This window comes from Heliangelus exortis, chromosome 1, assembly GCF_036169615.1.
Source record: "Heliangelus exortis chromosome 1, bHelExo1.hap1, whole genome shotgun sequence".
Lineage (NCBI taxonomy): Eukaryota > Metazoa > Chordata > Aves > Apodiformes > Trochilidae > Heliangelus > Heliangelus exortis.
In genome coordinates this window covers 162,511,972-162,524,925 of record NC_092422.1, presented here as the reverse complement: position 1 = coordinate 162,524,925, position 12,954 = coordinate 162,511,972, and the positions used below count along the sequence as shown (strand labels likewise).

Genomic DNA, 12,954 nt, shown 5'->3' with positions numbered 1-12,954 from the left:
GGTGCATTACTTAAAAAGATGGGAAAGTTTCTATAAATTCAGTTGTTACTTAGAAAATGGGTAAGTTGCCAAGACCAAAAAAGCATAAAATTGGTGGTCTGTTAAAAGCATTGGAGCTAATGAGAGGGATGGTGACGCACTGTTGGTTGCTGGAGCCAGGTTTGTGCTACCTCTGGCAGGTGACCTCTTCCTCTACTTGGGTTTATCCTTTCTTGGACTGGACGAATTTTGGGGAAAATCTAAGACACTTGAGCAGTGTCAACTCCCGTGACTTGTATGTAATCCCCTTATGAAGGATAAAAATGTTCTCACCTCTTTTTAACTTGAAAAAAAAAAAAAAAAAGCGGTGAATTTGAAACCACAGTTCTGGAATGAAATCTTGGAATGACCTAACCAGGGTTAAGATGCCAAGGCATCTGGTAATTTTGCTGGGAGTTTGGTACTGGAAATTGTTCTTTCTTTATTGAATATGCCAGTAGCTGTGTGCTCTCTGTGGGAGTTGTGAAAGGTGAAGGACTTGGCTCTGCAAGGAGTGAACAGCTGCCTACATATGGCTCCTTTCTTTCACATCAGCAACCTAGGATAAAGTTTTACCTGAACTTGGGTTACTTGGGCAGAGGCTGGACTCAACAGTTACATCATGGTGAAAGATCATATGCAGCAGCCCCCAAAAACAGGCTGGCAGAAGCAGGTTCATCACCTTCAGGGCACTTCCTTCTCATATCATCTTAAGTGGCTTTTTTGGTTTTGTTTTTTTTTTTTTTTTTTTTTTTGTGTGCGTGTATGTGTTTTTTGGTTGGTTGGTTTTGTTGTTTTTTTGTTGGTTTTGTTTTGTTTTGGGGGTTTTTAATTATGGGTTTTTTTTTTTTCATTCTACCTTGGTCCCTATGAAGTTCTTTCTCTGTAGCTGGCCCTGTGACACAACTTGTGACTGCAAGTGGCTGCTTTGAAGGCTGCCCATTTGAGGGAGTTTTCTTTGTTTCCATAGGCCAGTGCCAGTTTCTGCAGTTCAGCCATGTTATGCTTTTTTTTCCTTTTTTTTTCTTTTTTCCTATTATATGTGCTTCCAGATGGTAGAACCATTAAAGCCTGTGAACATTCAGACAATGAATCCATTAATAAAGTATTCTCAAATCTTTGCATGAGGTTTTAAACAAATGGAACTAGTTTTTTATTCTCCCATGTCATTCTCTCCAACAAGTCACGCCCAACATGCCAAATTAAAGGTAAAAGGAGCTGTGAGTGGGGTGCGTGTCCTGTAGCCTTTTCTTTTAGCTTTCTATCCTTCATTGCAAGGCCACAGGAGAAAGCGAAGTAGCAACACTGGAAAATAACGCCTGGGATATAAAGTTCAGTACCCTCCTGGGGCACTGCCCTCCCTGTTGGTCACAGCACAGTTCTGTAGAGTCAATTTATACATAAAAGGATAAAAATAATGAGGATAACAATCCGAAATTTAAAGACTAAGATTTTATCTGCCTTTAGCGTTAAGAGATGGAGACCTTTACTGTATAGCTGTAGTATTTAGGTGTCCTTTTGCCTAGTCACTTTTTGTCCTCAGCAGAGGACCCAGATCTCCCAGGATACTTGATTGACTGTGGGGTAATATTAATCCTCACAAAGGAACAAAAAGTGTAAATTACTGTTGTTAAAGTGAACTAGCTGCTACCATGATTGGAGACAGCTAAAGGCAAAATACAGGGAGAAGAAATGAAAACCAATTGACCACCAAGCACCTCACACCAGAGGGGGCAGGTGGGTGGGTTGGTCAGCCAGCCAGTCAGTCCATCTGTCTGTCTATCAGTCAGTCTGTCAGTCAGTCCATCTGTTTCTCAGTTGGTCAGTCAGTCGGTCCCATTGGTCAGTCAGACAGTCAGTCCATCAGTCAGTCCATCTGTTTATCTGTCAGTCTGTCTGTCAGCCAGTCAATCAGTCCGTCAGCCCATCTGTCTTTTGGTCTGTCTGTCACTCTGTCCAACAGTGTCCATCGATCAGTCAACTCGTCAGTCAGCAGTCTGTCAGTCAGACAGTCAATCCGTCAGCTATCCAGCCTGTTAGTCAGTCAATCCATCAGTCCATCAGTCGTTCGGTCAGTCCGTTGTCAGTCTATCAGTCCATCCATCAGCTGGTCAGTCGGTCCAGCAGTTGTTCTGGCAGCCAGGCGGTCAGTCAGTCAAGTGGTCAGTGCGTCAGTCAATCAGACAGTCGGTCAGTCTGTCAGTTGGTCAGTCAGTCCGTCGGTCAGTCGGTCCGTCAGTTGGTCTGTCCGTCAGTCAGTCCGTCGGTCGTTCTGTCAGTCCGTCAGTCGGTCTGTCAGTCCGCCAGTCGCCCGGTCCCTCCGCCCGCCGCTCCTCCCGCCCCTCCGTGACGCGCCGCTGTGCCGGAAGGGGCGGGGTTTGGCGGTGTCGGGGCGGCAGCCGTTGGCCGTTACCACCCTGCGGGCTGCGGCGGGGCCGGGCCTGGCCTGGGGGGGCCCTGCGGCCGCGGCGCCGGAGCTGAGGGCGGGCGGCGCAGCAGCGGCGGGCGGTGCCCCCTCCCCCTCCGGGGCAATATGTTCAAGAGAATGGCTGAGTTCGGGCCTGACTCCGGAGGCAGGGTGAAGGTGCGGCCCCGGCGCTGGTGGGAGGCCCGGCCCGGCCCTGGTCGGCTCGGTTCGGCTCGGCTCGGGAGGGCGGGCGGGAAGGCGGGAGGAGCGATGGTCGCGGTGGGGGAGGACGGGAGTTGCTCCGCGGGGCCTCTGCGGACACCGACTTATTCGGGCTGCAAATAGGGACTCAACAAACGCCTTTCAAAACGCGTCATTTTAGGATTTCTGTCTTCCTGTTTGGTTCTACTTTTTAATTTTTTTTTTTGTTTTTTTGTTTTTTTACCTAAGGGCGTTACCATTGTGAAGCCGATCGTGTATGGCAACGTCGCGCGGTATTTTGGGAAGAAAAGAGAAGAAGATGGTCACACGCACCAGTGGACGGTGTACGTGAAGCCTTATAGGAACGAGGTGCGGTGCTCAGGGTGCCGGGGGTTCCCCGCCTTCTTACACCGAGTCCGGGACAGGCGTGGATGGGTCTGTCCCAGGGTGGGAAGGGCCGCTCCTCGCAGCCATAGGGAGTCTTAAAAAGCCGGGATGTGAGGACGGAGCGGGAAGCTGGTGGCTTTCCAAAAAGCAGAAAGAGAAGGAAGACGCTTTTCCTCTTATCGGTCTCTTTGGAGTGATGATCCAGGCCGGGAAGAACGGGAAAGCATTTATGGGGACAAGGTAGTGACAGACTGGTGTAGCAGGACTCGTGGTGGGGTTTACTGTTTCGCTTTCCTACTTTTTGAAGGCAGTGCTGTTGGAGGAAAGGATAGGCATGTGGGATGGTTGAATAAACAGTAGTTGGGTGTGCTGTGTAAGTTGTCAAAAATAACTACGTTTCTATTTTAGGATATGTCGGCCTATGTGAAAAAAATTCAATTCAAGTTGCATGAAAGCTACGGTAATCCTTTGAGAGGTGGGTTTTTGCATTTGGGCATTTGCTCCTAGAAATGGGATTTTAATTAATTCCACTGAGGCTTTATGGCCTGTATTAACACTTCTGTGTTTCCCACTGCAGTTGTTACCAAACCACCATATGAAATCACTGAAACAGGATGGGGTGAATTTGAAATAATCATTAAGATATTTTTTATCGACCCGAATGAAAGACCTGTAAGTACATTGAACCTTTAACAACACTTAATTATGGTGCTTCAAGCTGTGCTGTAGGATATTGCTGGTCAAAATAAGTCCCTTCAGCCATGAAAAAACTACAGCCTATTATAGTAGGAGATGCATATAGTGTTTGGGCACATTTTCCTGCTTCTGTGCTTTGCTACTGGCATATGTGATGGCTTTTCCTGTTTGGCTTTTCTGACATTTACTGACAGGTGACCACATGTTGCACTTTGTCTTGGCTTGAGCACATGCTGAGAATTTGTCTTCCATGTAGCTTTCTACTTCTAGGATATTTTAATATTTTCATTACCTTTTTTCTTGTTTGTTTTTAAGCAGATTTGGTCAAAATCAATCAAAAAGCAGCAAAAACCTAGCACTGGTCTCTTTCAAAAAAAAAACAACCCAAAAAAACCCAACACAACCCAGCAGGTCAAGACACTTCTATGGTTGTATAAAGCATTGCAATTAATTATTTTCTCCCCATCTTGTGTTTTATCCTTTGTGGCTGTTCTTGGAAGGCTGTTTCAGTGCCTGTTGGGTTCTTCCTTTCCAGGAAGGTAGCATTCTCTTCCACACTGTTCTTGGGCCTGTTTGTGGAAGGGAAGGGCTGTGTGTGTGTGCTTTCCTCTGGTTGTGGTTGAAGTGTTCAGTGCTTCCTCAGGGCAGAGGGTTTCTGTTCCTCTCCAGCTCCTGCCATTTACAGTGCACTAACAAAAAAGTAGCTCCACAGAGAGAGATACTGGTGAAAAGCAATTTTAGAGGTCTCCCTTGTGTTTTTCCTGCACAAGAGGGGATGATAAAGTATCAGAAAGCACTTTCTAACTCATTAGTTGGGGAAGCCAGCTTGAACTAAGTAATCTGTTTGGAAATGTTTGAGAGAAGGCCAACTTAGCAGATTTTATACACCAGTCATAAACCACTTGCCCAGACATTTTCCAAGTTTTACTACAACTTTGGATAGTTGGTGTGTTTCAACAGTCATTATTAGATTTAAGTAATTCTGCTGAAGCTATGTGGCATTTGTTTTTGTGTTCCCAAAGTATTTATACATTTGTTTAGTAGGAACAAATACTGCTTGTTGATACCTCGAAGGCAATTTGCATTTCCATGTAATTGTCAAGCTAATGAAATTTTCTCTTTGTGTAGGTAACCTTATATCACTTGCTGAAGCTTTTTCAGTCTGACACCAATGCCATCCTGGGAAAGAAAACTGTTGTTTCTGAATTCTATGATGAAATGGTATGAAATTTTCTTTAATGTAATCTTCACTTTTTTTTAAAGAGTATTAGTGATACCATGAATTTTTCTCCTTAGATTTTTCAAGATCCTACTGCAATGATGCAGCAGCTGTTAACAACGTCTCGTCAGCTAACTCTAGGTGCTTATAAGCATGAAACAGAGTGTAAGTTGAACATTAAAATATTTTGGGTTTGAAGTTAACAATTTTTGTTTTGCTTTTTTGTTTTGGTTGTGCTTTTAGTGCTTCTGGGCTGTAGCAGTGCGATAGATCTCAAAGCTACTAAAAAGTGGCAGCTTTGCATAAAATTAACTCCAACTTTTACAAAGATTAATACTTACTTGAAAGCTTTTACCATTTTCTGACCTTCTGCATTACAAATAACTTGGTATGAAGAATGATGGTATGATCTACACCTAGTTTAACATGTTTAAAATGAGTTAAAACAGAATAAATTAAGGCCACTGTGTGAGTTCTGTTCAGCTCATTGGGATGTTAGCTGCAAGCAAATATTAACATTTAGGCATTGAAATATGGAACAGTTAATACTGTGTTAGTCAGCAGCTCTTTTGGGATAAAGAGTAGTGTCTGAAAGATCTTCCTGTCTTGTTCCCTTATTTCTAATTCTTTAAGTCATTTCATGACACATTTCTGCAGTATAACTTAATTGTCTTTTTGTCCTTCTTGTGTAGTCTGTCTTTAAAGAAACCCCAGAATATTAAGGGAATATAAGAAATCATTTAAAAACACGTTGATTTATAAAATATAATGCATTTATTGATCATTTCTGTTCTGATCTTCTGAATTTCATCTCTGATCTTCTACTCTCAGGAGGCTAATATAATACTGATTGAGCCCAAATCCTGCCTTGTTAGTTACAAAGTCTAATGCCTTCATAGTGTGGCTCATCTGGTGTTTAGCTTATCTGCTGGTTAGCCTGAAAACATATATCTAGGGTCTGAAAATACCTGAGCTAAGAGGGGTTATGAGTGTGAAGCTCTAGAAAGTAAGGGTTCCCATTTGCCTTATGTCTGTTCAGGTGTGTGAACATGTGTGTGAACAGGTATTTTCTACCTGTCTAGCCAGTCTTGAGGTGGATTTTTGTGATATTGCATTTTATGATAGATGGAATTTTTTAGTATTTTTCTTTATATTTCCTTAAAATGTACTAGTGAAGCAGATGAAAATTAAGATTTTTTTTTAATTATTATTTCAACTGCCCACAGTTATATACAGGATATGAAAAGACATCCAGAGCCTCCAAAGATTTGTTGGCTTTACTGCCTGTGTCCAAAAACTTGTGCATGAGCAAATAAAAAAGAAAGAGATTAGGACATATTGATAAACCAGATTGATGTGTCCTAATGTCAGATATTCATACAATCTCAAAGGCAGCACCACTAAATCTTTTAGATACATGGAATTAACTGCCAGTAAGACAGAGAGTAAGAAGTGCTTAGAGTACATGGAAGAAGGACCAGAGAATGGTTTAGGTGCAAAGGCATATTTGGAGGTCATCTTGTCCCACCCCCACCTAGAGCAGGTTGCTCAGGAGCATTTCCAAACAGTTTCTGGTGTCTCTAAGGATGGAGACTCCAGAACCTCCCTGGGCAACCTGTGGCAGTGCATGGTCACTCTCACATGGAAAAAGTGTTTCCTGATGTTCAGGAAGAACCTTCTGTGTTTCAGTTTGTGTCCATGACCACGTGTGCTGTCACTGGGCAACACATATACATTACCTGTAGTTCTCTTTCATCTCCCATTTATTTTTGTTGCCTTGTCAGGTTTGTTTCCCATTTATTTTTGTTGCCTTGTCAGGTTTGTTTCCCCAGTTAATCTTTGTAAGACTGGAAAGTGATTTAGTGAATTGTGTAGCTCTATCCACAAAACTGATGGACTGAATGAGACCACAAAGTGGCCTTGTGCTTGTTTTGTTTTTTGTTCCAGGTTTTTATTTGCTAAAAATTATTTGCATTTTTACTATAATTGTTGAATACCTAAGGCTAACAGTAATAGATCATTTTCAGGGTGCACATAATCCAAAGTAGAGTTGCAATGGAAAAAATTTTAAATCATTAAACTTTTCATGGTATTTAAATATTTATTTTTCTTCATCACCACCACAGTTGCGGATCTAGAAGTGAAAACCAGGGAAAAGCTGGAAGCTGCCAAAAAGAAAACTAGTTTTGAAATTGCTGAGCTGAAAGAAAGACTAAAAGCAAGTCGTGAAACCATCAACTGTTTAAAGAGTGAAATCAGAAAACTTGAAGAAGATGATCAGTCTAAAGATATGTGATGAGTGTTGACTTGATACCAAGAGCCTATACTGGAAATGGAAGGACTTCAGTCACAGAACTGTATGGGTTCAATTCTGTAACCAAGACTGTGAGAATGTCACTTGCAGATGATGGAAGTATGTGGCAATCGACTTCATAAATGGAAGAAAAAAGAAAGAATGTATCCTTGTTCATAAACTCTGTGGGTACTTAATGATTTATTGCAAGTAGAAGGGGTCTTGAAGACCAAGGTATTTTTTTTTTTTTTAAACTGCTTCTGAGTGGTATATGAAAACTTTGTATTGTCTTGTATTAGTTCAAAATGGTGATGTTTACTTTTTTACTTGTTTTTTCTACGGTTGTCTAGGGATACATCTCTAAAGCTGATAATAAATAATGTGGGTTTTATTTTAAGAGTTTCTGTCTCTGTCCAGTTGTGGGCTTCAAGAACAGTTTTAAGCAGCATAATCCAGATTTAAGGCAGAAGGTGAAATACAGTATGCAAGGTGCTTAAGCCTGGTGACAGGGATTTCTGCCTGCTTGTCTGTTACCAGCACAGTGAAAAGACTTTCTGAAAACAGGATTTTAAACAACTTGTATATCTACAGATCAGATTTTCTAGCCCTACACCTTCTTTAGCAGATATAAATGCATCAGTTATACAATTCATTATGTGCAGAAGCAGAAATCTATGTGAGGAAGTTTGTTTAGTATTTGTACTGTACTGTGGTCAGTTCATCACATGTCTCTGCTGCTCCTTCCTTCACAAACTGCTCCAGCGTGAGACCCCCACAGGACCATAAATCCTGAAATCTGTTCCAGCACAGGCTTTCTGTGGTGTCACAGCCTACTTTGGGCATCCACTTGCTCCAGCTTGGGGTCCTCCCTGAGCTGCAGGTGAAATCTGCTCCACAATGGATCCCCATGGGCTGCAGGGCTGTTGTCTGCCTCACCATGGTCTTCACCAGGGCTTGCGGAGGAATCTCTGCTCTGGTTCCTGGAGCACCTGCTGCCCCTCTGTCTTCACTGACCTTGGTGTCTGCAAAGTGGTTTCTCAGTTTTTCTCACTCCTCTTGGCTGCTGTTGTGCAGGCATTTAGCCCTTAAATATGTTATTCCAGTGACACTGCCACTGTCATTGATGGGCTCTGCCTGGGCCAGTGGCAGGTCCATCTCAGAACCAGCTGGTATTGACTCTGTTGAACATGAGGGAGTTTCCAGAAGCTTCTCACAGAAGCCACCTCTGTAGCTTCCTGACTACCAAAACCTCACCACCCAAACAACTGTTCACCCTGAAAAATCACGGGATTACCTTTTCCTATAATATTTTTTTTTAAATTTCTTTTGTAGAGGTAAAAAAAAAAAAACCCACATCTGAGATAGATGTTGCTGCTTCAGGGTTTGAAAAGGCTTGGGCATCTTTTCCAAACTGAAAATTACTACCTATCATAGCATGCATCTCTATTAGCCCCTCTCCCTTCCCAGAAGGAGAAAGGAGATAAGGAAGAGAAACTTCTGAGCTGGAAACGAAATTTAAAGCAGATTTAATGAAACAATAACAATATAGAAAATACATACATACAAATACAAAATAAATGTCAGGGCTCTTGCCTTCTCCCCTGCTTTTCTGCTGCCCCTGATCAATGCTCATTTGACTGCTGAGATGGTGACTGCACTCCTGGCCTCTGTAGCAGACAGGAAATGGATTGGGGACAGGCTGGGCAGCCCAGACTGGTAGGAGAGCAGAGCCATGGAACGTGGGGGCAGAGTGGTGAGGAGTAGCTCAGGCCTGGGGTGATGAGTGGTGGGGCATGGGCTGGCCCTGGAGACCCCCTGGTTGGAGACATCTGCCCTGGGACCAGCTGCAGAGATGCAGAGTCCTGAGCCTTCTGATGGACTTGTGGGCCTGCACATACCTCAGCTGCTGGCCTGGCCCTGGTTTCAGCAGCACCTTGAGTGCTCCAGTGTGCTGGTAGGGTGGCATTTTCTTGGCTGGAAAAGATTCCTTGGGGCTGCTGGCCCTCTTCAGGGTTTGCTGTACCCCCCAAAGGGGACTGTTCCCAGTCTCAGCTGAAAGCAGAAGGATCTGTCACAGCCTTCCCCATCTTTATTTGGCTGTTCCTGCACATCTGGGTGCACCAGGAGGGATGCTGGGACCCTCACCAAAGAGCAGCTACTATGGTGCTGGTTCATTCCTCTTTTCCAGCTCCAGCTGGGCTGCTGGAGGGGACTGGGCCAGGGACAGGAGAGGCAGCAGAACAAGGGGCACCTGCAGGGCTGCCCTCCTGTTCAGCAGCTTTGTGGTCCTCCTGGCCCAACAGATGGTTCCGAAGTACCATGCCCAGCAACTTAAGCAAGCAGGGCTGAAGGAGCTGGAAGAAAGCTGGGTGGTTCCAGAAAAGGGACACCCAGGTGTTGGGTCTGAGCCAGCCCATTGGAGCCCTGGGTAATGACTCCAATGCCTATACCTGGGGTGTTTCAGGGTGAGGGGAGAGGTGGGTGCTCCTCTTTCAGGTGGCTTGATGATGACCTCAAAGTTGTCACCCCTGTGCACGATGGAAATCACCCTCCTCTTACAGAGGAGGCACTCAGGCTTCCTGTCAGCCCACTGCAGGATGCAGGGGTAGCAGAACTGGTGGAGGCACAGCACCAGGTAGCTGGCCTCCTCCCAGCTGTCCAGGCATATGGGACAGTGGTTCTCCAGCTCCATGGCCATGCTCTCCACTCTGTGGTGGGCTGGGGGGAGCTGGGGATGACAAGCAGCAGAGGGGAAGGAAATGCTTCTGGCTTGTGAAACAGGAAGATATTTTAAAAGCCAGCTGTACTTTAAAGGTATGTTCCATTTACTGCTTCACCTCGGTCCTCCTCCACTGAACTTTGCTCAGGACAAGTGTGGACATTTGGCTGGTACAGAGCTCTGTTGCTAAAGAAATTCCACCAGAAGAGGGAGCAATACAATTGCAGAGGAAATTATTCGTTGCAAAGGGGTTTTATTTTGGGCTGAGATTTTCCTTGTGGCTTGCATAATATAGTTTCACGGCTGGGGCTTTCTCCTTCTCTGTTAGATGAGACTGTGTGTGGGCAGAGGGTGGGGAGGGAAGGGAAGCTGCCTGTGTATTTCTGTGGAAGGTGAATACCAAGGTTGAAATTTATATGCTAGGCTAGAAAGTGGCTTGTGAAGCAAAGCAATTAACTGTGATGGCTCAGTCCATCTGCATGGGGCTGTCCCTCCCCAGGAGCTAGAAGGCAATGATCCACACACTGAGTCACTGACTGGGATGTGAGTAGCCCAGAGGTACCTCTTCTCTAACTCTTAAGATGTGGTGAGGTCCCACATAGAAAGCTCTGCTGCAGGTCTTTGATGTGTGCTAGAACAAGGAGTTGGAGTTCATAAGCTGAATTTTTGGGGTTATCCAGTGTGGGCACAGATAAGGTGGTCTGATTACATTCTAGTGGCACATCACTGGGACTTTCCTGTTCAGGAAGCTGAACATGAGCCAACAGTGTGCCCAGGTAGCCAAGAAGGCCAATGGCATCCTGGCCTGTATCAGGAACAGCGTCACCAGCAGGTCCAAGGAAGTGATTCTGCCCCTGTACTCAGCCCTGGTGAGGCCACACCTCGAGTCCTGTGTCCAGTTCTGGGCCCCTCAGTTCAGGAAGGGTATCGAGGTCCTGGAGCAGGTCCAAAGGAGGGCAACCAGGCTGGTGAAGGGACTCCAGCACAGATCCTATGAGGAGAGGCTGAGGGAGCTGGGGCTGTTCAGCCTGGAGAAGAGGAGGCTCAAGGGAGACCTCATCACTCTCTACAACTCCCTGAAAGGAGACTGGAGCCAGGTGGGGGTTGGTCTCTGTTCCCAGGCAACCCTCAGCAAGACAAGAGGGCACGGTCTCAAGTTGTGCCGGGGGAGGTTTAGGTTGGACATTAGAAAGAATTTCGCACTTGGCCAGTAACGTGGGAGGATGGGGAAAACTGGTGTGTACCTCAAGGAGATTAAACCTTGGGGGAAAATGAGTCATAAATTGAGTTGTGCTTTATAGGAAGCACTGTAGCAGGAACCACCTGAACCAATGGAGGAAAGGTCTCATCCAAAGCTGGGCAAGTGCAATGACAAACCTGCCCAGACTGATTTTAGCATCCAGAATGCCATCTCCTCTGTCCCCAGTGACCACTGTAACAGATGGGGCCCAAGTCATGGGCTAAATTAGCTGAACAGACTTTGATACTTGAATGTATAATGGAATCAACAAATGATGGGGTTGGCCTATAGATTTAAGGGAATGGTATCTGCTGATTGGGTGTTGATGAGAGGGTATGAGCATGATGCAAATGGTGTGGAATTAGGGGTGGAGATTGTACTGGGCATGGCTGGGATGGAGTTGACTTTCTTTGTAGCAGCCTGTATGATGTAGTTTTGGATTTGTGGCTAAACCAGTGTTGATAAGACACTAACATTTGTGGGTTACAGAACAGTGTATGCACAGCATCAAGGTTTTCTCTTTTTCCTCCTCTGCCCCCTGCCTCCATATACCATGTGTGGGCAGGAAAGTGGGAAGTGAGACAGGCAGCACACCTGACCCAAATTGACCAAAGGGTTTTTTTATACTATATAATATCTTACTGAGCATGAAAAGAAGGAGGTTTGGGCTTTGGCTTTCAAGGTGGCAGCTGCTCAGAGGCTGAATGGGCATCAGTTTGTTTGTGGGAGGTGGTGAGCAACTGCTTTTGCGTCACTCGCTTTTTTTCCTCTTACATTCACCTACAAAACTGGCTTTGTCTCAAGCCATGAGTTTTCTTGCTTTTCTTTTTCTTATTCTCTCCTCTCTCTTGCTATTCTGGGATTTCTTTGGGGCTGTCCTGTACGAACTGTCTGCTGTCAAAGTTGGTATTTTTTCAGTGGCATCATCTCACTTTATTATTTTCAGAGGGCAGTACTGGAAAGTATACTGATACATCAGCATAAAAAACAGATATGGATAAAAACAGACATTGCATTTGATGACATCCTTTAAAAATTTATTTTAAATACTCCAGATTCCCAATCATCATCCTTCCCATATACGATTCTTGATGCTGATTTCTTTTTTATTAGTATAATTTGTGTAGAATTGTACATTGTCTCACAGACTAAGTTTACCTCTCAGTTGCACAGCTTATGAGAATGAGGATTTCAAGATATGCCATAGGTGTTTGTGGTGTAAATAAAAGGAATTAAACTGAATGCACTGAGATACAATGAAAGACACAAATCAAATTATCTGAAAGAAAAAAAGTACACTAATCTTACATGATACTACACTTATATTGTGTTCAAAAGCAAATTGTGAATTTCAGACAGGAATCCTTAACAATTATGGATCAACTAGGGTAATGAAATGCTGTAAGACCTCTCTCTCTGAAGAGGAAATGCAGTGAGAATTCTGAGTGTGATATCTGCATGGTAAAGCTATTTGGCTTATCAAAAATCTCCACTCTGTTACTGCAAATAGATAGAGTGGGGAAGGATACATTTGAGGATAGTTTTAGAGCAGATTTTTAAAATAGCCTTGGATACAGTTTCAGGTGCTGCTCTTGAAACATACCTACATTTTCTCATTACTGATGCTCTCCATTAACAAGATCTCAACTTACATCCTCATACAAAGTGGTTTGTTTCAGGATGAATTTCATAAGAGCCTTACCTAGAATACACTTGGACAAGAAGAAACTGCTGCAGAAAGAGTTATGCACTGCACTTCTTCCTTATTGTCTCG

The 12,954-nt window shown here is 44.2% G+C and overlaps 1 protein-coding gene across 1 annotated transcript; it reads left to right on the top strand.

The window, feature by feature from the left end:
* Positions 1 to 2,387: 2,387 nt before the first annotated feature.
* Positions 2,388 to 7,618, top strand: YEATS4 (YEATS domain containing 4). Its single transcript, XM_071733428.1, has 7 exons — positions 2,388 to 2,602; positions 2,876 to 2,995; positions 3,422 to 3,488; positions 3,591 to 3,685; positions 4,838 to 4,930; positions 5,006 to 5,093; positions 7,055 to 7,618. Exons 1-7 carry the CDS (start codon positions 2,552 to 2,554, stop codon positions 7,222 to 7,224), a joined length of 684 nt encoding a protein of 227 aa, XP_071589529.1. The 5' UTR covers positions 2,388 to 2,551; the 3' UTR covers positions 7,225 to 7,618.
* Positions 7,619 to 12,954: the final 5,336 nt, after the last annotated feature.